This window comes from Patiria miniata, unplaced genomic scaffold, assembly GCF_015706575.1.
Source record: "Patiria miniata isolate m_02_andy unplaced genomic scaffold, ASM1570657v1 HiC_scaffold_2, whole genome shotgun sequence".
Taxonomy (NCBI): domain Eukaryota; kingdom Metazoa; phylum Echinodermata; class Asteroidea; order Valvatida; family Asterinidae; genus Patiria; species Patiria miniata.
In genome coordinates, this window is record NW_024037058.1 from 3,852,714 (window position 1) to 3,880,584 (window position 27,871).

Below are 27,871 nucleotides of genomic sequence, written 5' to 3' on the forward strand. Positions count from 1 at the left end.
TACGTGCATGTTACACACGCGATGCAATGTGTAGTGTAGTATCCCACGTGTGGTAATATTGGCGCGGTGTGCTGCCTTTGCGTGTATTATTACTATAGTGGCCTAGCGTACAAAACCGCACACGGACATTTACCACACTGTACCATCGTGTATCCGCAGCTAGCATAGCAAAAGGCGCGTGTGACCACACACCATACGTACATTCACTACCGTAGGACTCATCTGTACCTTAGTTCAGTTTTTAGTAGCGTAGATTTTTAAAAATAGGAATAAATCCCCACGAATCATGGACGCAGGAAACACCCAGAACGCCAACGTACACGGCACGGAGATCGCCAACGATCCTGGGTGAGTAGCAGTGCGACAGAGAGGGGTGTTTTAGGGCTCGTTTTGGGCCGGGTGAAGGCTTAGATTGTCTCGTTGGATGATCAGCTGTAGTACGCTGCATGCATTGGCAATTGCCGTTCGTGTGATGAGTGTGTTGTGTTGTGCACAGCACAATGGAACGGGGATCTTTCAGCACGCAAATCCTATGGACAGGTTTTTACATGTGATTCTATAGTACGGGGTCAGTCAGCGCTGTAGCCTTGCAGGGTATTTTTGTCGGTGTAGTATATTTAGTTAACCTTGGTTGAGTGAAAATGGATTCCAATACACCCCGATTTTGTTTCTCATTTGTTTTTCTTGTCCACAGGAAAATGTTTATAGGCGGGCTGAGTTGGCAGACAGAAACAGGTAAGGCATTTACATATTTTTTAAATTTTTTTAACCTTTTCTTGGACTATTTTTACACTATTTTCACAATCATCAGGTTTATATTTTGGACGATAAATATTCCCAACAGAAATAAATTTCCACTCTGATATTCTAATAAATATCGAGAAAGTTATAAATGGGAAAGGTCAGAGGTCAACAGCCAGAGCCAGAGGTTTACATCCATATAAGGTCATGAAATGTTTGGAGGTCATGCCGGAGGTCACCAACATGCCAAACAACAACAAAACATGAACAGTTTCTACAGAGGTGGTCATCAATGTGTATACAGTGTACAACAACATCGGGCAAATGTCAACATAAGTTGCATCACATGGAGCCCAGAACTTCAGAAGAAGTATACGTGCAAATTGAATTCCCGATTTGCTGCAATTGCAGGAGAAAAACAATTTGCACTTCAATCCGACATTAATGCGTCGGATGGCAGAGGAAAAAAAAAAGAAGAGTATTGGCTGCAAATGGAACTTCCGCAAGTGGAGACGAAACCGCAAAATGACCCGAAGGTTTTCACTATGATCAAAGGAATTGCAATCTGTGAGAGAGCCGACACAAAGCCGGAGAATGCGAAGCCGATTATCACTATGCCGTATCACACTAGGATATATACAGTGGGGATCCGACATACCTTGATGCTGGGAGAATGGCGTGCATAAAAAGTGAGATGCTTTTTTTTTAGTATCGTGGACATCGGTTCCCGTCCGCGTTGAATGTCAAGCAGTATGCGGTGCCAGTGCTTCTACAGTGGACCGACCGGTGCCCATGCCTGCGGCTGCCCTACATTTTTTTCTACCCCGCTGTAGCTCAGGGCAACGCAGCGCTGTCCCTGGCCGGTCGGCTCAGCGATATTGGCGATTCTTCTCACAATGCCGGCCACTTAAGCTGACGTACAGCGATGCATGCTCAACCTTGAGTTAAGAGAAAATACAAGAAGAGGGGCCGAGGTAGAGATCGGAGAAAAAAAAACCCTGCACAATTATGTGTGCCAGTAGTCATAACATTCAGGTCACTGATTTTAATTAATGAAATTGCTTCGTCACAGGAAAACCATGTAAAGATATGCCTGTGTGTATAAATGTTCACATGCATGGGGCCAGTTCCGTGCACAGCTACTGGACAAATACTTGAAGTTGTTATCGACTGTGACCGCCTTTCTGCGCATTTATATTATTTTCGTTTCCACGCGGATGCCCGCCTGGGCTTTTCGTTCAGTTTCCATCGTGTCAAACTTGCGGCTTCAGCCTTCACGCTCGGACTAGTAGCGTGTGTATTAATAATCCACGGCTGTGCTGTTGCATTGCCGTTTGTCTTCGCTAATGCTAACGCGGGCGTGCGCACACATGGTTGGCTAGCTTAAAAACAGCATTATCACGGCCTTGATCCATTTTTTTTCGTTCCGGGTCTAGGTGAGGCACTGCATTGCCGTGGGGTGCTGTGCGCTGGCCCATATTCACGGAATGCAGTGCACATATGAGGTGTATATCTGGTACCGTTGAGTGTATTAGTAAGCACTGCCTTTGCCTCTTCATGTCCATTTAGACCTGTGAGGTCACGTAATAGGACCCCTAAAAAAAAAACCTGCTTCCTTCGTGACACCTTGGACAATTGTTCACAGTAGAAGGTCACTCATATCAAAAATTTACTTGAAGACAAGAATTTAATGTCAGGGGTTGAACTAAAAATTCCTCTTTTCATTAACTGCTGTTAAAATAATCATCATATCCATTAGGACGATGCACGGAACCTCATAATGGCATTATTTAAGGTCACCGAACATTTTTATTAATTTTAAATTAGGTGCAAATGGAGGCCCCATTAGAGTTGCATGCAAGTGACCTTAAAAAGATCGAACAGTGTAGCATTTATGAATATTCACAAGCGTGTGCAATTAAGCTTGTTGTCATGTGTTAATGTATTATTCATTTTTCCTTGATGTCTCAAGGCTAGGGAAAATAAAGGCGTAGTTGTCAGATAATTTGAATTTTGTCGGTAGGGTTAACGCATGTAGGTCATGCTTGTGTTTATACTGTGCATTAAGCAAGTCACTAAATTATCTGGCGTTTGTGTAAAAGCTGTGTAATGCGATAAACTGATTTACAAGAGAGGCGTCGCGGTGAAGCACTTGGGTTTTTTGGTCCTAGGGACATTGAATGCCGGGGAACATTTTGGCGGTGTTGCGCGACCTGATTTACGATGGCTTCTAAGGTTCGCATAATCCTGTTGAGGTTACCGTAAAAAAACTAAAAAGAAAGAAAAAAAATCCACTTGTACTTTCGCCTCATGCTTAATTAATATCGTCCTTTTCCAGCTGAATCAAAATTTAAAATAAAGAGACTGTTTCGCTGCAAAAAGAAGAAAATGTCACACCAAAAAGTTAAGATGCAGATTGAACACTTTACTTGCAAAATCCAAACAAAATCTTAACTTGCGAAAATCCAGCCTGGATCCCTGGATTAAATTTGCCGTAACTTCTAGTTGTCTTAAGAAAACAAAAAATTCGCCACACCCCGACTTCGGTCAGGACTTTTTATTTATAAAGACTATAAAATTCGATTTTCTGTACACTAGTGCAGCAGAGTTTATAGCAAGATGTAGTGTAGTATCCTTTTCGTATCAGGTTTATCGAAGGGAAAAAAAGCATGTAAAATATGGTTTGACTGAGTCAGATATTTTGTTCTGGAGTTGATTCTTACGGACTTAGCGGTCGTAGGTTGGCGCCGGGGTCTGACGTACGGCCATCTGGTGCGTATTACCCGCTGAGCCCCTGCAGGCAGACGTCGGCCATTGTCGCGAGGCTAATCCCGGCAATAAAAAATAATGCGGCTGCATCAATTTCAAGATTTAATTAAAAGGTGGAAGGGTTCAAGCCGTATAAAAACGGGATTAGGCAATTTAGTTGTAAGCCTTTGCCATCAGAGTATTTCACGGAATTAAAAAATCTGTCCTATCTTTTCTGTCAATTCTTACATGTAAATATAATAGCCAGCACAACACAAACATGTCATAAATAATTTTTTCTTCCTTTAGTAATAAAAAAAACAAAACATCCAAGTTCAAAAATTTTGAACAAAATCTTGATTTGGTATTTTTACTTTTTTTAAAATTATTTGTTTATCGTTTTATTTTACCAGGGTAGCCCCATCAGTTATCTAAGAACTGTTCTCCCTGGGGCCCTGGACTCAATACTTTCATTCTTAAATAACGCCTGAATAAATCCCTGTCATCTGATTGGTTGGTCGTTGATCACATGTCATTGAATTATTCGTCCTAACCTGGCCCGGCCGCACCACAAAAATAGAAGTTCTATTCCACGGTAAATAGAAGTTCCAAATTTGCACGGTCACACTATTGGTGGCTCTGACCGATCAGATGACAAGGATTTATTCAGGTGTTGTATATAACAAACAATGAATGTTTAACCTTTTTTGCAATGGAAAGAATAATTTCATTCGTTGACAGATGGAATGTTTCATTCACCTCGTGGAATGGAACATTCCATCTGTTACCTCATGAAGTTATTCTTACCATTGCACTCATAAACATTCATTATTTGTATAGTGTTATGTTAATTGCCTGGCATGATATCATAGTTGACTTATTGTTAATTTCTGATCGAAGTTAACCAAGTTTTTTTGTTTGGCTTTTAAAATTCCAGATAGCCTAAGGGATTACTTTCGCAAGTACGGAGATATCAAGGAATGCGTTATCATGCGGGATCCTTCCTCTAAGAAATCAAGGTAAGTGTAAAAAAAAGAAATAAAAAAAAAGAAGAAAATCAAGAAATCTCGTCAAATCATCTTCAAGACAAAATTCCCTAGGTAAATTTTATACCAATCAGGGATGATAAAAACGGATGATGAAAACGTCATCTACAAATTCAGCTTGCTATTTTATGCATTCTGTTTTGCATAACAATTGTGGCTGTAACTTTAAGGGGAACTTAAAATGAAAGAATTTTGTTTTACGGAAGGTTTTTAGACGTGCAATATTATTTTCTAAGTTGGTGCACATCTATAATTTTAACCCAGCCTCTGTAGGCAAGGTAATGTGTTTGGTTGAACATCTTATTCATATTGTTATCAATGTGCTTTTGTTCAGTCGTCAAAAATATAGTAAAACGGTGTATGAAACATCTTAAAGATGTACTGCAGTACTCTTTATTTATTTAATTCTTATCTTAACTGGGTAGCCCATTCAGTGGAATCCATTGGTCTTCCATGGGGCCCAGTAAAGAGAAGACAATGTGAAGAAGTTATAGTTTTAGAGGTGGGAGGAAAAGCCCAGAAGAATATTCTGAGGAAACCCACGGAATCAAAAAGGGACTGAAAACCCAATCCACATATTGGCCCAGGCAGGAATCAAGCCAGGATCACAGCGGTGGAAGGCAAGGAAAGTACCGCCACACCAACCTGACTCCCCAATTTTCAACTTATTTTTTTGTTGATGTCCCTGAACGTTTGATTTTTTGCCTCTAGTGCCCTGCTAGAGCAAAAGTTTACCTCATATTTCACAGTAAGTGAAATTTCATCAAGCTCTTAACATTCCCCATTTAATCTTGAGTTTACCTACCCGTTACAAAGTTAACTGAGAAATTTATTGTGACTTAATTTTCCGATTTATATTATTGAAAAGCTCACTGAACCCTTTTTCAAATGCGTCCAAAAATAAGAAAATAATTTTCTGACAAACTTTTACTTGAGTATGTGAGTGGAGATAATAGTTTATCAGAATTTGTCAACTTAACAAAAATTCAGTAATGTAAACGCGGGATTTTCCGAGATTTGATCAAGTGCGCCTTGTTAGGGAACACTCGGCCGATTTTGTGTCCAGTTTCCAGACGCCACCGTTTTTGAGTTTCGGACTGAATTTCATGACACTGAAATTGTTCACAGAGGTTCAACAGCAAGTATTATTAAGGTTAAAGTACCAGTGTAATAACTGAATGAATTTGAAGTTTGTCAACAAAGAGAATTTGGCAACACTGCATGAGAAAAAGTCGAGGGGAATGTCAAAGTGCGCCATGTTAGTATACTCCACTATACTAACGAGAGTCAACTGTATCACGAAATTTCATTTTGTAACAAAATCTCAGGGAAGTATCCGTTGCCTTGTTAAGTACTCTACAGGGACAAGTTCCGACAAGTCGCGTGATTCACATGTTTTCTCTTTCGCCTCTCCAGGGGATTCGGGTTTGTCACGTTCGGCGACCCCAAGTGCGTAGAGAAAGTGCTAAAAACAGACCGCCATGAAGTAGACAGTAAAAAGGTAGGTTTCGAAGTTCTAATTATTCCTTGGAAAATTCTTTGATGCAGTTTTAGTCAACACATTGCATGTTAACCACACCATGCGTAGTGTACCCGGATGTTTGATAAAGCTGGGCTGATAATACCCGATATTTGAACAACCCTCCTATGTAAACAAACATTCTATGCAAAGTTGTCCTTTCAGTCAAATCAATCAAGTGACTGTTATTAACAGTAAGAACTCCCAGCCTACATAAAGCAGGATTGACTGGCTGTGACTGTTTGTGTAACGTGATACAGCTATGCTTTGACTGTAGGTGATTGATAAGCCAGCTGTGCTAATCACTTGCGTGTTTTTGTCTGTTGACTGAACTTGACTAGTCACAGTGCCTGCTTGAAATATGATCTGACAGTTGGTGACTAGCCTGTGTAAAAGGCATAACAGGGGAACAGGATTGCATTTTTGACTGTCTGTGACTGATCAAACAAAAGAAGGGTTAACTGAAAATCTGAATAGAATTCTTTCTTTCATATTTTCCAAAAATCCGAGGGATCTGGCGTTGATGATAAAAAAACCCACGTCCATCATATAATTTTAATCATAGAAATTGGGTGGTTAGCTGTTTGTCAAATGCCACTCTTATGTTGAAAAACCACTTTCGCGCATGATTGGGGAATTTCTAAAAATAGGTCAATTTCAGCCATTGTATTATGTTAACCCGCCCATTGCCAATTTTTCGACAAGCACAGGCGCATGCAAATTAGTTTAGGCTGACACAAGATTAACTTGTACACATTAATTAATCAGTGAATTTCGAAATTGAATATTCGATTAAAACTGGATTTTAATCCCACCACTAAAGATAACTACATGTAGATAAGTAGCTGCATCAGTGCCTCCATGCACTCAAGAAAACTCATTTTACATGTTTCCCAAATGATCAAGTTTTGTTTTGATATTTTAACAAAACAAAACCTTTAAAAGTATTAACCAAAATTTTGCACTCGTGTTTAAATGAAGGACAACCAATGCCTAAATCCTTCAAAATCATCAGACAGTCCTGCCTCAAAATGCATTCATCCTCAATCCTCCAAAATCATCCTCATCTTCAAACACCATTCATCCTCAATTCTACAAAACCTCCTATGCTTCAATCACCATTCATCCTCAATCCTCCAAAATCCTCATGTGATTCAATCACCATTCATCCTCAATCCTCCAAAATCCTCATGTGCTTCAATCACCATTCATCCTCAATCCTCCAAAATCCTCATGTGATTCAATCACCATTCATCCTCAATCCTCTCTAGAATTCTCCAAAACCGCCAGGAGGATTTCATAGGAGCGAGGAGGGTTAGGGTTAAATGGTTCCCTGCAAATAAAGTAATAGTTTTTCGTTCTACATGTTCTTGTACAGTTCATTAACTTCACTTTCTTTTCTTGTGTAAAGTTCAAAACTTAAAAACAACATTTTTTGTGTTCAAATATTTACATACTGCCATTCTATTTTCTGTCTGCCTATCGTAAGGTTCTCCCCCTTTTGCAACCCTGGCGACCAAGCACTTGTTGCTTTTCTTTAAAAACTCCTTTTCAAGTACCTCCTGTCACATTGTCTCCCCTGTTTCTTTGAGAGGTCCAGCAAACACCAATTCTTTTATCTGTTCCCAGTCATAGACTGTCTGGTTCCGTCCAAATTGCACAATACCACTCCCGGTATTTTTACTTCCACGGTCTGAGCCTCCCCCCTACCAGTGACGTACTTTGTGGGTATTTTCCCATAATGTACTTGCGTCCTGTTCATTGTGTGGCCCGTCTGTCGAAGGTCTTTTGAAGTGAAACTGTTGAGCGCATGGCCTTATACTAATACACCATTGTACTTCTCTTCATGTGCTCGTTGAACTGCGACGAACAAAACCCAATGGGTGGGGCTTGCCCAGAGCTTTAAAGGGAAAAGCAAAACGCACCACTTTATTTCATTCAAAAAACATAATTGGACAGTTCAAAAGGGGTATACCTTTAAAATACACCAGTTTGGGGAGAGCCGATTTTGGAAAAGTTTCACACGGTCGTCCACGACAAATTTTTGAATTGCTGGTTCGACACGAAAGTTGTCAACAGGAGTTTTGGGTGAATGGCGGGGCATAGCTGTGTTTAATCCGGCTTGGATCTTTTATCAGGAGGGATAATGGGCGAAAAGCAACGGGCGGGACAGGCAGTTACCCATTAGGTTTATGTGGATTTGATGGGCTTTGCAGGAATGGAATTTTGTCATTTATTCACTGGAGTTGATTGATTTTGAAAGAGTAATTCACTAAGTGTTGTTTTTTTTTATTCAAGTCTCCAATATTAGGGTTAAATGTTTGATACTTTTTCATGTAATTTTTGTAACTTTTTTGGTCAAAATGCGAGAATTTATCTTATTAATTGAAAAAGCACATTTCTGAAAATGTGCAAATAAAAAACAAAACCAAAAACCAAAACATGTTTGATTTTAAAACAGTACCCAAATATGTATTGAATCCTATTGCAGAAAGTTTTCCTAATTGCCCTCCCTGTTTTATGGCATTACACAGTTTTTTCCCTTTCAGAGGAAGTCATTGTATAACATTGTATACAATTTGTATTAAATTTGTATAATTATATACAATGTATAACATTGTGTAAAATTTTCTTTTTACATTGTGTTACACATGCTTGTTGCTACAGTATCTCTTGCTAGTTTGAAGACTCAAATCAATTTTTAAAAAAATAGACATTTTTTTCTCAATATTATGCACATGAGGGAAGTCAAGTGATTTTGGTCCAATTGTTTGAAAAGACTGTCCTCTTCATTCAGTGTCATTAGTCTGGTGGCTGACTATGGAGAAATGTGTAGTAAATAGAGACTAGTTCCTAACATGCCACATGTTTTTTTTTTGGCACAGTTGATTAATGCAGTACTGAGGCAGTGTTGGACTGGTTGTTTCATGTGCCAGTTTATTTTCTTGTATTGTATGTTTTCAATACCTTTAGTTTTGGAACTCTCACACACATTATTGAGAGTCCCAATTTTTTGGACTAATGAAAAATGTGCTTTACGCTGACACTTTTTGCTCAGACCTCATGTTGATGAAGCAGAAACTAAAATTACAACATTAAAACTCCAAGTTTGCGTGACAAGAAATTATTTTTTATTTACAGCCTTTTAATGATTACAGATTCTCATATTTGTTTTCATAAAAACAATACAGACATTGTAAATATCAAATAACGTTACCTGCCCTGTTTAAAACCGAAACCAAAACTGAAGAAGAAAAAAAAGGACGGTCATTGAAAATTACTTGGAAAGATGTTTAACTAGCAACTGAAACTGGAAACTCCCTGTCGTTTTACTGATAGATTACCAATGAAGAATCAACATGTATGTAGTTCATAACCCTTTGTGCCAAAACGCACATGTAGAATTTCAGGAACCCGAGATCTTTTGTCGGGCAGTCTGGGGTTGTGTAAAGTCCATTTCCTGCATTGGAATGAATGGGTATATCGTAAGATGAAAGCATTTTCTATGAGCATCTAAATGAAACTGCTTTTCTTTGTAATTCTTTTAACAAAATTTCATAGGAGTTTTTTGTTTTTTTAAGATCGTTATGAAATTTTGCTGAAAATATCCATGAAATTTTGCTGACTAAATATTACATCTAAATGTAACTGCTATTCTGTGTAAAATTTTCTTACATCAATGAAATTTCATAGGGAGTTTTTTTTTACAACATTTGCAAACATCAGAAAACAAAACTACCAAATTATCATGAAATACCTTACTGGACTGTTAGTGAATGACAGTCTAAAGCATCCTGTTTGTTACATGTAACTCTAGGCACCTGGTATGCTGCCAATAATTTCCAGTGCTGGTCGGCCGACCAGCGTTGGAAAAACACTGGCTTTTTTCAAATACTGCTCCCAATTTATCATATTTAGTTAGTCTGCATTTTCTTTGCAATTGATTACACACCTGTGAACAGGTACAAACCAGTTAGACTGGTTCCCTGACCTTACCATTCCCGACGTCTGTAAATTGCTCCGTTTCATCTTAAGTGGAGTCAGGGAACCAGACTACAAGAACTTTCTGGCATCTACGAAACCAAAATGTTAAACAAGTCAGTGTAACAATATTTGCTATAAAATACTTACCCCCCAAATCCATCCATTTCTGAAAATTACAACAAAAGCAAACGTTGTATTCCCTTTATAGATCCCTGTGAAATTTGCTGAAAATATCCGTGAAATTTTGCTGACTTAATATAAGAGAAAAAGAATATTGTTTTGATACTTAAGAATAATGTGACAGTGCATATATATGCAGGTCTCCGTGAGCCCTGTTGCATTGTACAAAGAAAATTCACTGTGGGGCCACACTAAAGAAAGCGACAGAGAAATATTGTTTTTTGAGGAAATTGCATCCCTTTAAGTTGTTTGTGGTCATGTAGCCATAATCACCGTAGGCAGTCCGCGCTAACGGCCTTGTCACATTGATGTACATGTACAAATACCTGAATGTGCATGTGGTCACATTCCTGGAAGACTCAGTACACAGTGCCAACACCTTGTGGATTGCACCAGACTGTTTCTGACACATTTATGTATTGCAATATGGAGGTATCCTGAATCCGCCGAAATACTCCAAAACAGGGGTATGGATTTTGATGGATTCAGGGTGGTTAGAGTTAATAATAGGCTTAACTTGTCATTTTGTTTGGGAGACAACGTTCTCTTTATGTTCCTGCCGCACTACACATCCGTGAACCCTTTCAGTCGGCCAAAGTTGAAGGCACCCGTTTCTGTTCTAAATAGCATGGAGAATGTCGAGCTATGAATTAGCCTGACACCGTTGGGTGACATCTCGAAAATTGCTTTTGCACTCTGGTCCCCCCCCCCCCCCAATGTTCTTACTGACGAGTGTCACATATAACATGGTGCGTAATTGTTTTGACAGCGAGGGTATGGTCGTGAGGCAAAATGGAGCATTTTTCCCACCAGAAGAGAATGTGAAATTGGGGGAAAATGTACTTGTGGATGTTGAACCTTACAAAGTGTATTGTGTTCAGCAGAAATTGGTGTTAACATATGGGATGTGTGGTTTTCCTTTGTATGGTCCAGAATAGTGCTGTTGTCTGTATAGTGACTTAGCACTTTACGTGTATTTGGTGAACAAATGTTCAACAAATGCTGTGTTCGGTTCAATTTTTTTTCAACTCAAGATTTTTATCATCAGCAGTATGATATTGGCTCAAGTGATGTGTGCATTACCACTACCAAGTCTCAATTATTTTTTAACCCCAACCTTCCCAAATCCTCCAAAATTCTCTTTGCAAAATTGAGGATGTCGCCGGATTTAGGCTTACAAATGTATATGGCAAAAGATGACACATTTTTGCCATATACAAAAATGTAGCCTCAATCCTGCCAAATCCTCCATCTTACAAAGAGGATTTTGGAGGATTTGGGAAGGTTAGGATTAATGACAAGTGTCTTAAATGTTTAAACGCTGTTTAGACGGTTTTCTCAAAAGTATGTACATCAAAATGTAGTCTCGTTTTTTTATATTAAACATTGTAAAATAAACACAACTAAACATACACTTTAAACATGCACTTAAACATGAATTTGCTTGAAGCTCTCGATATATGCAGCCATGAAATATTTAGAATGTTAAAAATAATACAAAGTTTCAAGAGAATTATGTGTAAATACTATAAAGCAAATGAGCGAAGTGCTGGAATTGGATGTTGAGAAAAGGAAACAGCAAACTAACCGAGAATTTAATCAGGCGATGGCGCATGTTATAGAAATTGTCGATTTTTCTTTCCCCATAAGCACACAGGAGTCAGTGTGTGAAAACATTATTTAAAGTGGCAGACATTGTCTGTCTGCATAGGAACTGTACAACTCTCCCTAAACAAGGTCGAGCAGAAATAATAATCAAGTGGAGTTTGGTCATGGAATAGATTTCCCCTCGGCTGTGTTATTCATTGGATGTAACATTTCCTTTGGAAGGACAACGGCCTGCACGGAGGTATTGTTGCCAACTGCAAAACCGTTGGATTGATTTATTTATCTAATCTTGCACTCTGTTGATCTTCGTTTTTGCTTTCCCTTCTTGTTTCAGATTGACCCCAAGGTCGCTTTCCCCAAAAGGTCACCGCCCAAGGTAAGGAGCTTTTATATTTCCTTCCAAAAGTTTAGAATTGTGTTCTGAGTAAAGTTTACGTCATGATGTTTATCTCAGCTGCGTAGACCAAAGCATGTTGTCACTGCACTTTCATGGAAGCCCTTTCAATGGCGAAGGCATTGGGCTAGCTATTGTACACAGCAACTGCCCCATGACGATCTGAACAATAGCTAGCTCAATGCTTCCTCCATTGATGGGGGCCTCGGTGGGTTTACAGTGATAGCCTAGGATTGGTCTAAAAATGAAACTGGCGACAGTACTGAAAGTGATGTGTGCGAGTAGGGCCGTGCATCGGTACCGGGTACGGAGTATCCGACCGCTGATGTCAGGAACTGGTTCCAGATTATGGGATCGGGTACCAGTAACCAACTTTACAAATTACTTAAGTATCTTCTCAGACAATGAGAAAGAAAGGTTTTGAATGTCATTTGTGGGGAATTTTCAAAGTGAAAACCAGGCTACCTGGAAAAACCAAAACACAGATTTCACATTTATGACGCTCGCAAAAGTTGCAGTTTTGACCATAAAGCTGTAAAGCTCACTGTACACACAGAAATTGCTGTATTAACGTGGCAGTATTATTGTGCAGATCTTTATGAACAATCTGAACAGAAACTTCCGAGATTCAAATTTGGGGTTGGGTTTCTTTAACAGGTACCCGGTACCAGTGTTTTTTTGTCAAATGGGTGCCCGGTTCCCGTAGTACCTGCAAATGCACACTCCAATGTGAAAGCGCCCAACTGTTTAGGAATTTTGTGTCATTGCGTTGGTACCAGCCGACTGAGTCTGTAGAAGTCCACTCAAAATAAAAAAAATGTTCGTCCTGACTTGTTGAATTATTCTTGAATGTACATAAACCAAAATGTCAATGGCCAGGTTAAAGGGACACTCAGGAAGATAGAAGTCCACTCAAAATAAAAAAAATGTTCGTCCTGACTTGTTGAATTATTCTTGAATGTACATAAACCAAAATGTCAATGGCCAGGTTAAAGGGACACTCAGGAAGATGCTTTGCTGGCTACAAATGCTCCAACGGCAAAAATTTGCAAGAAAAGTGCACAATCCTTTATACTATGGAGCATGCACAGTTCACTGCAGTCTCGCTTCTGTGACCAAATACAGTAACTGCTCATTGGGTTTGTCTATAAATTAATTAAACCATTAAATATTGAAATATACATGCACCACGCCAAGACTGAAAGTGTTGAAAAAGTACATTCAATGCAGGTTTCTCCATTTTAATGGATGCATTATTTAAAACATGTCTGATGTGGGCTTTGGACTAAAATATAATTTTAATATGAACATATGTACTACATGTCAGTTCGGTACATGAATGTCCTCAAAATGGTGCCCGTTTGCTTGTAATAATTTTTGTCAGGGGCTTGTGTACAGAGAAGTGGTTAGGAAATGAAGCAAAATGGTTACCCATGAAAATGTAAATCCTTCCAAGTTTTTTATGAATTGATATACATGATCTTCAATCATCAAAATCAAGGAAGAAATACATATGGGGCAATGTTTTTTTTATGTAAAATTGTTAAAACCCTGTGCTTCAAAGTGGAACTACACGTAAACACTTGCTTATCTCAGATGCATAAATGTATTTATGACCCTTTTCATGAACCTCTGCGATCTGTGATACATCACAATTTCAGAACGAATACATATGAAGCGATAATTCGCGGTCAGTTGTAATCGTTCATCGTCATGCTTCAACGCGAAATTGGATCGTAGCTTATCATTGGAAGCCATATACGGTTGGCGGGAATCGTCGTCAGCAGTTGCCATATTTCATCCGGTTATACCAGAAGGCTTTCGCTTAGGAAACCCTACCGGGGCTTAAGTTTTATTTATGGCGGCCGAGTGTGGTTTTTGTCGGGCTTGAGTTATTCTTGTTTTCGAGGAGAAAGTGGGGTTGGGTTGGGAAGTGAAGACAAAGTGCATGTTACGCAGAATCACACAAAACACACACAAAAGGAAACATTAATACAAAACAACAACAACAACATGTCTGAGTTGTTCTTATATTAGCCCTAACCCCTTAAGCACTTTTACTAGAAAATATCCTGAATCCACCAAAATCCACCTACTGTGTCATACACAAAAATGTTGGTGTTGGTGACTGCTCGGTATGGAAGTATCCTGAATCCATCAAAATCCTGCAGTACCGCTAGGCTTACAATCCTGAAACCATCAAAATCCCCCAGTTTTCAATATGGAGGTGTCCTCAATCCGCCTCAACACTCCAAAACAGGGGTATGAATTATGATGGATTCGGGGTCGTTAGGGTCAAAGGAAATGTGTGTCAACTACAGTGTAATCTTGCCCAGTATTTCTTCGATATTAGAATTGATCAGGTTTTTCCCAAAATTGGTAAAAAAAAGCATGATCTCTGAATATCAAGCTAAAGTAAAAAAAAAGGTCTTTTACCTAGCAGCTGTTGGTCATAGATCATGGGATTTCTCCAGAAATAATTTTCTCTGGGACGAGAGGAAAAACAAGTTCTTTTGCTTTTCGTTCTCAAAATTGAAGCGTCGTAATTGTGAGCCCGCGTAATCATTATATGTATCTCCCTGTCCTCGGTGCTGAGCTAAACGATGTAATGCAATACGCGCGCTAACGATGATCGCGATTCTTCGCAAAAGCTCCAATCTGTACTCATAATATTACCTGGCAGTTGCACTGATCGGGGGTTAAAGCATGGAAATTTTGCTGGCGTGGAAAAATGTGAACATTGACTTCGCCGGGGATTAAGCTGACTTGTTGCAGTAAGAGTGGTGTTCAGTAAAATTTACCTACATGTACATGTATGGTACTTTGCATAATATAAATCTTACATTTGTGGTTCTGCCCCTTTTAAATATAATAAAAAATAAAGTTAAATCCCCAAAACACTGTTGGGTATTGAAAATAGCCTTGTATGATTAATTATTTTCAATTGCTAAAGAGAAAAGAAATGATTAACAAAACTTAAGTTATAAATTGCAAAATGTACTTGAAGTTCTCTTTACCAAAAAAAATAAAAAGTGGAAACGGTAAATTTGAAACTTTCCTCTTTATTTTAAGTAATAACCAATATCGGCCTATAGTTGTACAATATTACCGTTTTCCAATCAAATTTTCGCTTCTAAATTTTCAATTTGACTTCTATTCCCAGAGTTGTTGGTTTTCCTTAAAATCCCATTTCAAATGACAGATTGCACGTAAAAGTGGAATTCAACAATATTTATTTGTCGTCAGTTTTACGCAGCATGCAGATTAAAAAATAAAAGTGTGGACGTCACTATTGAGATTCTTGAACCCGTCCCGAAACGCAGATAAATTTGTAGCTAATGGTCACTGCGTGGTCGCGCGGCATTCCTTTCAGTCCCACGCCGCGCTTCGGCCGAATTGTTCCAGTTGCTTGAACCGGACCTGCACTCTTCAAGCCACTACCTATTAAAACTATTAGCCGAACGACATGTGTACCGCCCGGTAATGTATGTGCATATGTCGAGTGTATTAGCCCATATATCCTCGGCGGACTTCTACAGGGAGTGCAGGGGACGGGCCAACAGACCGTGTACCGGGGACCGGCAGTGGCAATGTTCATTTGTTAGCCCATGCTTGGCTGCCCATTTTGCCAGGGTCACTGTCCTTTCAGTTTTGCATTTGGAGACAGTGATGTCATCCATAAACTGAAAAATGTATACACGTAGCTCAGGCTGTGTATGCGTGCAATGTTAATCAGGGGTTTCAAGGTCTCACTGAACTTTAAGCAGATGTCTCAAATTGTGCAATCTAAGCGGAGAAAAGATAATGTAACATGAAAAACAGATTTCTTGGGAAGCAATTGAAGCTTGAAGAATTTTGTCTATTAAACCTTGTTGACTTGTCAACCGTTCCAAGAACTTTGACATATTTGCAATCAAACATTATTTAAAGGAAAAAAAAAAGAAGTTATTCTCCTTGTGACGTGCTTGAAAATTATTCTTGAAGAAATTCCTAATTTTCAGTAATCTTTTTTGAAGGTCGTAACTAGGAGATCTCTCATCTCAAATATTCCAATTTTAAACTTTGTAATTGAAGTACCATGTAATAGTTTCATTCATGTGAAATATACTCTGCATGTTTCATATCTATTAAAAAAATTAGATGATGCCACAAAAGTTTAAAATTGGAATTATTTGAGACGAGAGAAATTGGAGTTACGACCTTGTTGCACTGACGCGACATACATGTATTGTTATATAACTGCTCAAACTTTCTTTACCCTTGCCCTGAAAAAAACCCTAATTTCCTACTTTTCAGTGATAGTGTGACAATCAGGTATCGTTTGTCAATATATTCTGAAATCACCACTCTATAAATTTCTTTATTCTCGAAACCAAGAAAAAACCTACTTTTTCTCCCGGCGAAGCCAGGTGGAAAATTATTCATAAACAGAATTTCCTACTTTTCAGTAATCATGCGGCCAATTCCGTCAGGTATCTTTTCCTCAAATGTCATTGTTTTCCCCGCGGTCTGCGGATTGTTGGCACAAGATCGGAGCGAGCAAAGACAGATAACGTTTGCCGTCCCCGAGCGAGAACGCTGACTCTTTTTTCTTTTGAATAAATTTGCACAGAAAGAAAGAAAGAAGATTCTTAAGTTATTTTGACCACAAATCCTGTTGCGAAATAATATTGTCCTCATTGAATTGACTTGCAAATCGGACCTCAACATGACCGCTCATTTCTCTGTACCGTACTTTGAATATTATGTCATTTTCTGAAGAGCGCAAATTTCCTTTATCTGAACGAAGTTACGGACAAGACAAGTAAGTAAGAGTGAAATTCATTCTTTTGAGTTTACAGTGTCAACAGATTGAATTTGAAATTGAGTTTCCACAGAAGGAATGTTATTTTAGAGCATCGAAAATTAGAGGATTTTCCATCTCAAACTTTTGGTCCCTAGCTTAACTCTTTGGAAATTAAAGGGACGTTATGTCCTGAGATGCAACCAATTGAGCTACAAAACGCATTTGAAACGAGAATATGAATTGGAGAGAGCATTTAAAACTAAGATATAAACATCCACACAACCATCCTTTAAAAACTGGACGTTTTTGTGTTATACTTGCTAGAACCAATTTCGGTGGTCAACAATTTTGACTCTTCAAAATTGAGCTGTTGTGTGCGAGGGAGCGTGTGACGCCTCTTTGGAAATGGCCTTCTTTTATTGTTTTCTTCAAAATGACAGCATGCCAGAAAGAATAATTTCACAGGGAGTTTAGTGCCATTACTATCTTTAAACTAATTAACTTTCCAACAATAATTGTGTCAGTTACTTTTGGGTAGCTGCAAATGATCTACGCTACCTTTAAATTATGTCCACGAAGCGCAAAGCCCAACATAAAATAAATCTGAAAAGGTGTATTCCATTTTAGGATCCAGGGATGCATGATGCATAAATCTGCATCACTGAGGGGCAAACTGGACTATTGCAAAACTGAAATTTGCATCAAGGGGTGCGCAGTGCATTTGCATGCAATTTCAGCCACGGAATTTACGCCGTAACCTCGGTCTACACAAGTAATATTGTCGGGGGTTTCTCCTCATATGATGGATCATCTCGGATCAAATTAATATGATGAAGGCGTTCCCTACAGATTACGTACACGGATGTGGTGCAGATACCCGACCCTTAGCCTGGAAAACGCCATTTCTTAGTGGTTCAGTGCACCGAGTTACTGAACCGGTGATAATTAAAGGCTATCTCTCGAAAGATGTTTTCCTGGTAGGCACAGATTGTAATAGGCTTTGAGGTTCTCATATGCTTCCGTTTTGCAAATAAGACCAGGAAAAGTATTAGGGAATGTCTTTTGTTATAAAGGTATGTTTGATCCGCAGCCGATTTTAAGGGAATACATGTAAATGTGTGCTTGGCCGGTTTAAAATAAGTACTAGGGCCTGGTTGCCATTAACGGACGAAGACAAGGGCTGTTTTCTGCGGCCAGCCTCCTATTCAGTTTTAAACGTACTTGTTTAAAACCAGCCAAGCACATATTTATTCTCATTCATAAATACCTTTCGGACAAAAAGTCAAAACGAGTCCATAATTCACTTATTTCCCACAAATTTGTTCAACAATTCATGTTTTGTGAAACACTCCTCTGGCCATGTCTATGGTATGTGCCTTGCGTGCCTAGTGCCAATATGGAAATTGGCGCGCGCGGCACGTACTGCGCGATGTGGCGCAGAATGCAGAAGTTGTGTTCATAACCAGCCGGTGTTTCATCGGTGGTTTAAAACCACCTGACAGGCTCTTGACCAATAGGAATGGGTAACTGTTTCAGGTACATGTATTTATGAATGCCATTTATAATAAACTTAATTCATATGATCCCGTACTTGTTTTACATATAAAATATCTATAATGCTTATCACATTGATTTACAAACACAGTCTGAAGTAGTGATCGATTGTACAACATTTTTGAGCAGACAACTTTTTGCCCTGTTGGAGGTTTCTGCTGAACAGCATGTTGAATTTTTTTCCCTCCAAATTCCCTGTTAAACTGCTTTCTCCATTTTTATAGACGTCGTACTCCTAGAAATACCACTTTCTTGAAACAAAAAGAGGAAATTCTGGATTCGTTCTAACTGCCTTTCAAATGTCTCCATTTTTGTAAAAAAATATCAGTTGATACATGTAACCGGCAAAGAAAAGAAAATAATCTTCTACCGCATGGAGTTATACAAATAAACTCTGACTGCTACAGATCCATTCAATTAAACATGAGGGCACCAGCACCGCTGCTCGTTACAATACCTGTGTAAACCAAAACCGGTACTGGCCTTAAAGATACACGTTTGGCTAGATTTGGCAACAACAAAAAAATCTGTTTTAGATTGTTTACATACAGGTACATGTAGTATTTCAAGGTCACAGGAAATGGTTGCAGGAAACCCAAATAACGTCTTACATTAAAACCTAACCCCTTCAGTGATTTACTAGGAACATTTCTCACTCTTGCAAAACCCAACACCATGGTTACTCAACACCCAAACTGTTGGACTCTGATGGTGGTATGCCTGACCCCATGTAAAGCATAATCAGTTTACCAGTGCAGTCCTCACTCCAACAGATTCCAACAAAACATGCAGTTGGATTTTGAAGGGTTGGGTTGGTTTAGGGTTAAGGGAGAAAATTTTGGAAAACCCTGTTTTTTTTAATTTTTTTTTTACAACTGACGTGGTTTTGGCCTTGTCTATTCCATATTTCATTTGGTATCATATTTGGAGCCGGAGATGTTGCTGGCAATGCATAAAATGTGTTCAATTCACTGTGACATTCACTATGAGATAATTATCAAGTCCCACGCTTGCTTCAAATTATACCCCAAAACAGCAATCCTAGTACACACACGTTTAAAGAAATTTCTAAAGAAATTATGTGGCTGGAATGACGACTAGTACTCCAACACCTCAATTTTTGAAGACCACAATTTTGTACCCCGAGACTCCTTCGCATGTTCATTACACAAACCAGAAAATTTCCAAGGTATGGTCGTACTAATACTTTAAACCATCTTTTCAACTATATCATTTTATGGTAAATGCGTTTGTTTTTCGCGGCCAAATGGGTGCTTTGTCTGGAAAAAGCTTCTTTAATACCACGGTGGATCGGAGTTGGGCTTCCACTAGACTGAACATTGAGTTATAGCCCCGCTTGCTGGTTGTTCACAACAACACGCCTGGCGCCGGTGTGTGTATATCCCTGCCCATTTTAATACATTATTCACCAGCCCTGTTAGTTTGCGGTCACTAGACGTGAACAATGGACGCCATTGTCTGCCCTGAGGTGCAAGATTACACATTCAGTTTATTTTTGTGTAAGGAATGAATAGTGTAATACAGAGTGATTTAGGAGGGCAAAATGAACGTTTAGAGATAACCTGCTGAGCTGTCATTTTCAAGAAAAGTGGATTTTTTGTACCAATTTCCAACAATGATGGGGTCATTTTTGAGAAAAAGTGGAATTTATGCACCAATTTTGAATGATGGTTGACCGACCATTGTTGGAAAAAAAATGACCTTTTTCAAACACTGCCCCCAGTTTACCAAATTTAGTAAGTTCACATTTCGTTTGCAATCAATTACACATCCGTGAACGGGTGCAAGGCAGCTAGTCTGGTTCCCTGACTTGACAAGTCCCCGACGTCTAAAAATTGCTCCGTCTCGTCTGAAGTAGGATCAGGGAACCAGAATACAAGAACAACATGTTTTTTTTTTCTTGGGTTTTTCCAGCATCAAAACCTTAAACAGGTCAGTGTTACAATATTTGCTATAAATACTACCCCCAAATCCAGCCATTTCTAAAAATTACAAGAAAAGCAAATGTTGTATATATTGTACCTTTAAGTGGGGTTCCTGGGGGAAAAACCCTGAGGATTTAAGATATTTTCAGGCCTGAAAGAACGAATCTTGTCCTTTAATCTTCCCTCTTCATCCTAAATCTCTCATGAAGTTGCTTTGTACTGTAGTAAGGTTCAGGGGATCTCATCGATCCAAGTAGAGAACTTAAAGAGCTTCTGGACTGTCATGCTGCGTTAGATTTGTTTTGCATACCAATAAGTTTGTGTTAAAGCAGGCAGGTTTTTTTGGACAAGCATTTGGGCAAGAGAAAATGTAAAAATTGCAATTTCATTCCTGCTTAAGCCTGGTTCATACTTCACGCGAAAGCAAGTGTGAAGCAAAATTTATGTCTTCAACAATGATGGATGCACTTGGAAGTTGTTGACGTCACAAATTTCGCTTCGCTTTCGCGTGAGGTATGAACCGGGCTTTACACTGAAGGAATAAGGAAAATGGCTTTATTGAATGTTCATAGTAATCCAGTATAAGGGTAGGGAAAATTGAAACTTTAGAACGATATTTTCACTTGTACTGAAGAAAAAAGAGTAATTTTGCTCAATAAATATTCTCAGTAGTCTAAGTTTTGGAAAATATTTTGGTAGGGAAAAATATTAACTTTTTGCAATTTTCTTCTCTTACACCAATGGAAAAAAAAGACATGTTCAACTCATACATGGTCTCATATCTAGGTAGATAAACTGTGACAATTTAAATGAAAATGTGGGCAACTGAATTTCGTTTTTGTGAATAAAGTCAGTTTCACATCCAACTATAGGCTAAATGCTTCTTCAGGCTATTAACTAAAAATAAATTCACTAAAAAGAAAAACAGGGAGAGATGTTCTGATTACCTCCATGGAAATGTCCATGGCTTTTGTTCCTGAATGTTATGAAGCTTTAGTAATTTGGCAAATTCGTGGAACACAGCTCTTTTTATAGAACTAGTCACTCCAGTCACATGTGAAGGCATTGAAAAGAAGAGGGCTTTGTTGAATGACAAACAAAAATTCACAGCTGTTGTTTTGTCACTGCTGTGAACAAGTCAATAATCAATATCGCCAGATGAATTTCCGACTGCACAAGCCAAGTCCAAAAAGCCACATCGATGACTGGCTGTCCTTGTCTGCCTTCCGAATATTTCAAAGGTGTTAACATTTCTATCGAAGATCTCTTTATAATTTACTCGAGAGGGACAGCAAAAAAGGAAATTGTGCCAAGTGTTTGGGATGAGGGTTGGAAGAACAACCCCCCCCCCAAAAAAAAATCAGAACAAAAACAAAGGCTTTTCCAAACTGTTGGGAAAAGCGTTATCATTCCTAATGAAGTTCTCTTTATAATCTACTCGGATTACTCGAGAGGGACCACAAAAAGGAAAATTGTGCCAAGTGGATGGGATGAGGGTTAGAAGAACAAGAAAGGAAAAAATAATAAAATAATAATCAGAACAAAAACAATGGCTTTTCCACAACTGTTCAGAAAAGCGTTAACATTCCTAATGAAGTTCTCTTTATAATGTACTCGAGAGGGACTGCCAAAAAAAAAGGAAAATTTTGATGAGGGTAAGAAGAACAAGAAAAAAGAAAACAGAAAAAAATAATCAGAAAAACAACAAAGGTTTTCCACACTGTTTGGAAAAGCCACCAAAAAAAGTCATTGGCCATTACCGTGCAACCACAATTTCTCGTCTGGAAACTTTGGACGTGACTCTCGGCTCCAAAATCATCAAATATCGTCTGGGGCATCAAGCTGTGGAATGACATTCCGTTCATACCAGTCATCAAAAGTTCTGTAATGCACCATCTTATATTTAGCTCCATTTCTGTCGGCTATTAATTTCTTTCTTCAGTTTTGACGTTCCTGTGCACGCTGGTTGCGAAATATAGTGTTTGTTGATTCAGTGTTTTATTGCGGGTTTAATACGACATTCCTGTGCATGATCTGACCACGATAAGATGACACGCAAACTCTATCCACCGTCTCTCCCCTCCCCCCCTTAAAATAAAAACCAAACTCGGGTCAACAACGCTGATGCCAACCGTACACAAAAGCCCCCTAGGTGAGCCTCTCACTGGTTGCCCCTTAATTACTGGAGCCTTGCTGCTGACCCGCTGACATTCCATACCTGCCGGTTGCCGGGGTGACCGTCTCCGTGACGACAGTTGCTAGAGTAAATTCAATGCTTGTGACACAGCTGCTCCTGTGTGATGCTATTTTTTTTTTGATTCGCAGTTCGATCCTGTGACAGCTGCGAGTAATTTGATTGGTTAGAAAAAACGAAGGAAAATAATAGAATTGGTTTCTCATTAGCAACTAAAATGTTTGACACGTAGACATGAAGTTTTTGTGCTTGAGGTTCAGTTCATCTGGTAACACAAGAAATTCAAATTTAATTTGGTTATTTTTTTTTCAACATTATCATTTTTGTTATTTTGGGGTATCTATCCTTATCTATTTTTGCAGACAGATAGAGTATCTCAAAAGTATTGTCATCTGAATTTTTTAGACATTTTTCAAAAGAACACGTCCATTTTGTGTAAGTGTAAAACTTGTTAACCATCTTTATAAAAACAACTTAAGTGCAATTATCTGTTTTTCATTTTTTTTTATTTACAACTTGTAATTAAGAAAACAATTTGGCTTTCAACCAAAACTGTGTCTGATCGCAATTCTCGCAGTTTCCTTGCGTGTTAACATGGAATTAAATTGTAATATTTCTCAATTCAAAATTGGCATAAACAGAAAATATAAGGAAGACATTTAAATTCCTTTCCAGTGTAGGTTAAACTCGGTTCAGCTCATTTCTCTGGATGATGTATTTCATCAGCCCAATAGCACGGGGTCAGTGTGAAAAAAAAATCCCGCTTCTGCCACCAGTAAAATTGACCTAGGTGCGTTCGGCTTGCAATTACATGTGGAGCGTGCAGAACGAAGAAAGGAGAAAAAAAATGAACAAAATCGTCAAAAGTGCTTTTTTCCCCCTTCTGTCAGGAATGAAATCACAGCCCCCATGCCAGCGAGAAAGCTCGCAAGTGATCTAACCTAACCCTTCAGGCGTTATCTTCTCTCTTTCCCTGCTCCGTCCACGACCAACACGTTCCCTCCACTGTGTACATTATGTATTACTCCGCTTGCGAAAGAAAAAAAAGCCAGGTTCTATTTTGTTCTACCTTTTTTTTTATTCCCTTGTCTTTTCCCCTCTCTTTTTTGTTTGCCTGTTGGCAATGTAAAGCTTGAGCAACGGCCATCGTGTGATGGCATGCCGAGCAAACGGTCAAATAAAACAGCCCAAGCAATTCAAACCCCTCGTGCATTTTTTTCACTTGACCCTGCATTCCTGTGAAGCGAGCATGCTGTTTTAGCCGGGCTACGATGCCAACTTCTCAAAATCCTGACAGTTTTTTCCCCTCGTCTTTCCACTCCCCTTCCAATTTTGCTTATCCTCTGCCGTCCTCTGAATAAATCAAGAAAATCTTGCGAACAGGACGGTAAATTTTCTCGAGAGGACACTATCGGCAGCATTTCAATTTTTTTTTGTGGCTAACTTCGCGTTCCGATGACGAAAACGCATTCGTGCCTCCGTGCCGAATCAGTTTATTTTTTAATCCGCAAGCATTTGAGACGGACAAACGGTTAATTCAGCGCAATCTACATCTGCTCAGCAGGCCAGAATTTTTCTCCGCAAAGGTCAGAAATAATTCCGGAGCCAGCGTGTCATGCACGGGCGGTGCGTTGCGCAGAATGCACATGTGATAACCAACAAATGATTCAACTGCATACATATTGCAAATAAAAAACATATTATAGCATTCAATCTTACAGTCACTGGTCGAATGATTCTCCATTTTTTTGAGGGATTTCTTTGGGTAAAGGCGAAATGTATAACTTCCAAAGAATTTTGTCCAAAAAGTTCTTCATGAGATCTACTAAAACAAAATTGTTTGAAATTTGGCAGAATAAACTTTTCCCCCTTAAAAAATGCAAAAGTGATACACGTTTAGTTTAGAAACTACAATTAATCATAGATGATTTTTAAAATCTGACATTTAGGCCCTAATTAGGAAATAAATAAGTCTGGTTTCTGAGCAAAACGACTAATTTTCCTTAAAATCTTGCAGGTTGGAAAACTGATAAATATTTCAAATTTTTACTTTGGCTGAATCTGGAATTTCATTCTAAATCAACTTGTCCATAGTTTGAGTTGGACGGAGGAAGTTTCACTTCAATAAAGTGAGTTTTTCCTCTTTTGTAAATAAGGAATTTGTTCAAATCTAATTGGCTTTCAGTTGAAGGTAAACACAAGTGTTATTGACCATTCCTCCATGGAGCAATGCTGTTAAAAAAGAACAAATTTCATTCTAAATCAATTTGTCCCTAGTTTGAAAATGGAGTGAATATTTTCCCTCTTTTGAAAATAAGGAATTTGTTCAAATCTAATTGGCTTTCAGATTAAGGTTTATCGACCATTCCTCCATTCAGTGATGCTTTTTTCAACTTTGATTCTATTACCACTTGGAGTAGTATGAAAACTTTCAGGACAAAGGCCTAGTCCCCAGTGAAATGCCATGATAATGCTTTCTAGGTCACTGTGTCACAGCGTTATCTAAGAAAATAGAAATCCCTGCACTGGATCCCTATATAACAAGGCCCTTTGCACTAATAAGGGCAAGTAAGCCAATTAAACTAGAGATTTATCCCTGGGGCTCCTTACTCCCTTACTCCCCACTGGAACCCCAAATGGAAAGGGTTGTCCTTATTCTGAGGTCAACTAGGTCAATTAGGATGAGGTCAAGTCTTGTGATAACAACTAAGGCAGCCAGGGCTCCAGAATTAGGCTTCTCCAAGGAAAGTTTGAGGGCATTCGGCCCGTCTTTTTAGTGCAGTCTGAAAAATGCCCAAAGAGTTTTTCTTTTACATGGTGGAACTCAAAGTATCAGGGCAGTGCAATTTCCTACTGCCAGTGGCAGTTGATGAATGGTCTTAAGATGTTATCTTGTGGGTTTTTTTGGTGTGTTTTTGAGTAAAGAAATTCTTAAGATTCGATTTAGCATTCTTGTGGGTTTTTCTGTTTTGGGATGGGGAGTTGTACTTTTTGTTAGTGTCGCAGTAGAGGCTAAAATGTGGCAGAAACATTGAAACGGTAAATTTCACCGGTATTAATTTCTTTCTACCAAATCATGATTATCTATTTGTATTATTAACTGTCACGAAATAAAAGTGTATTTTTGTAATTTCCGGGGAAAAAAATAGAAAAAGATACAACAAATTTCAAATCACCAACTGCGTCCGCTATTTATTTGCCCAAATTGGCTCTAGTTCTCTTTACAACATCTTTTCTGATCGGTTGACGAATTAAGTTTGTCAGTTTGTGGGCAGATAATGTTCGGATATTGACTTGGTCCAGTATGTCTTTGATGTATATCGCATGTTGCGACCGATAAGATTTCTTTTTGTTGGCGATTGCGGGAACATCTATCTCGGTTTCGTGCCTTACTCGGCGCATGTAAACACTTTACTCCTACGCGCTGAATTTGCCCGCCTTCTATGCCCTCGGTACATTTCAACCGGGAGAATTGATACTTGACATGACAGAGGATGCATTACGAAAATTGCTTCGTATTGGCACCTTACGAAACCGCTCTCGAGATAATTGTTTACAAATTTTGAACGTTATTAAGGGATGTATACGTGGATGTCTGTATGAATCAAAAGATGCATTTGAAATGTTGAAGGATCGTCCTGAATTTACCAAAGCTTTTTCAATGTCAGTTTTTGCCTTAATAAACATAAAATAGTTTGTTGAAAAGCAAAAACATTTATTACATACATGTATCTCCCCGACACAATTATTCCACAAAAGTTCTTATCAAAGCTAATTTTTAGTAAATTAATTTTAAACCCATTCCTTGCCTCAAATTTACAAGTATGAATGTTGCTATTTTTCATAATTTTTCGTCAACATATTACCATGTGAATTTGATGGGCTTTAATCTAGTCGATGAAACAAATTTTAGAGTGACGGTAAATTTGTGCTCAATCATCAGACAAAATCACATGTTAACAAAAATGTTTTTTTTTTCATGACACAATATTCAACATTCAATTTGTTGTTATTTATTGTTTTTATTTATTTTTATTTATTATTTATTTATTTCTGTTTACAATGTACAGATAGGGGATAACAGTGAACCATGCGTAGAAACTGTGAGTTAATTTTTTTTTCATTTTCCACATTCATAAATTTGACAACAAGACCATGCCCACATTAAAAGTCATGTAGAAGTTACAGTGGTGCTTAGAATTTTCCAAAGATCCAGCCCAGTTTTAAAAAATATCTTTAGCCGGCGCTGTCTTACAAAAGACCAGGTGTCTCGTTCTAGGTTGTTTTTTTTCCTTCCCCCGTCAGTGAACTGGAGAATTTTTTTGTCTCCTTCAGTGGGTTGCTCTGGTCTCATAGTCACGTTTTATTATTTCTTTTTATTCGGGGAGTCGATGGAGTCAGGGTGTTTATATTAAAACCCCACCAGCTGCTTTGGCTCGCTGAAAAGTCGTGGCCCCACGTTCCGTATTTGCCCAGTATTCAGTACAAATAACAGCAAATAATCTGGGGAAGAAAAGTCGGGAGGGTTTGCGGAATTTGAAAGATGTACTGGACGTGCTATGTTCCTAGTTTCACTCTCAAAATAGATCCAGCAAGTCAAGGAGTAATTCATTTTTGAATGAGACAACAATTGAAACAAATGGCCTTTGTTTAGTTTAGGAATGATTACTTTACAAAGTTTGAATTGTTTGCGGCACCGCAAATCAGTTCTCGCAGAGTAGACTGGCTCCTGCCCCAAATCTGAATCACTTATGTAGGGGTCTGGCGGGACCAGTGTACTTGCTAATTTGTGTGCAAAAAGGAACCCAAACTAAAACCTTTTTTATTCATAGGGTTGAAGACCCCTAACATAGAATAAAAGGAGAGTTTTTCCACATTTTAAATGAAACGTACAAGTTAAATTTGTTAGGAGACTTCAAACTTGTTAGAGAACACGATCTGTACACATACCTTTTTAAATTGGAAAATTTTAGTTGGGAAAGGTTGCTGTACATGACATATGGCATTTTTTCCCTTCAGATACTTTGAGGTACCTTGTACTTCTTTTTAAAACTGCCTTAGTTTTAATAGCTTGACAGAATTGCGTTTTTCGGGGCGTCAAATCTCACACGATAGTGCACGCATTGGTCGCGAGGCACGCACACATATCACAATGGCATCTCGTAAGAGTT

General features: G+C 38.6%; 1 protein-coding gene across 1 annotated transcript; it reads left to right on the forward strand.

Annotated features, from left to right (window-relative positions):
* Positions 1-26,827, forward strand: LOC119727034 (RNA-binding protein Musashi homolog 2-like). The gene is made up of 6 exons (XM_038198924.1): positions 1-348; positions 695-735; positions 4,427-4,508; positions 5,952-6,036; positions 12,161-12,202; positions 26,771-26,827. The coding sequence occupies exons 1-6, from the start codon at positions 287-289 to the stop codon at positions 26,810-26,812; spliced, it is 354 nt and encodes a 117-aa protein (XP_038054852.1). The 5' UTR covers positions 1-286; the 3' UTR covers positions 26,813-26,827.
* Positions 26,828-27,871: the final 1,044 nt, after the last annotated feature.

Bases quoted from the DNA above. Each gene is read 5' to 3' on its own strand.
- LOC119727034 (XM_038198924.1), top strand. From the start codon at position 287: ATGGACGCAGGAAACACCCAGAACGCCAACGTACACGGCACGGAGATC. The intron at 349-694 runs GTGAGTAGCAGT...TCTTGTCCACAG, and splicing joins GAGATCGCCAACGATCCTGG to GAAAATGTTTATAGGCGGGC. The intron at 4,509-5,951 runs GTAAGTGTAAAA...TCGCCTCTCCAG, and splicing joins CCTTCCTCTAAGAAATCAAG to GGGATTCGGGTTTGTCACGT.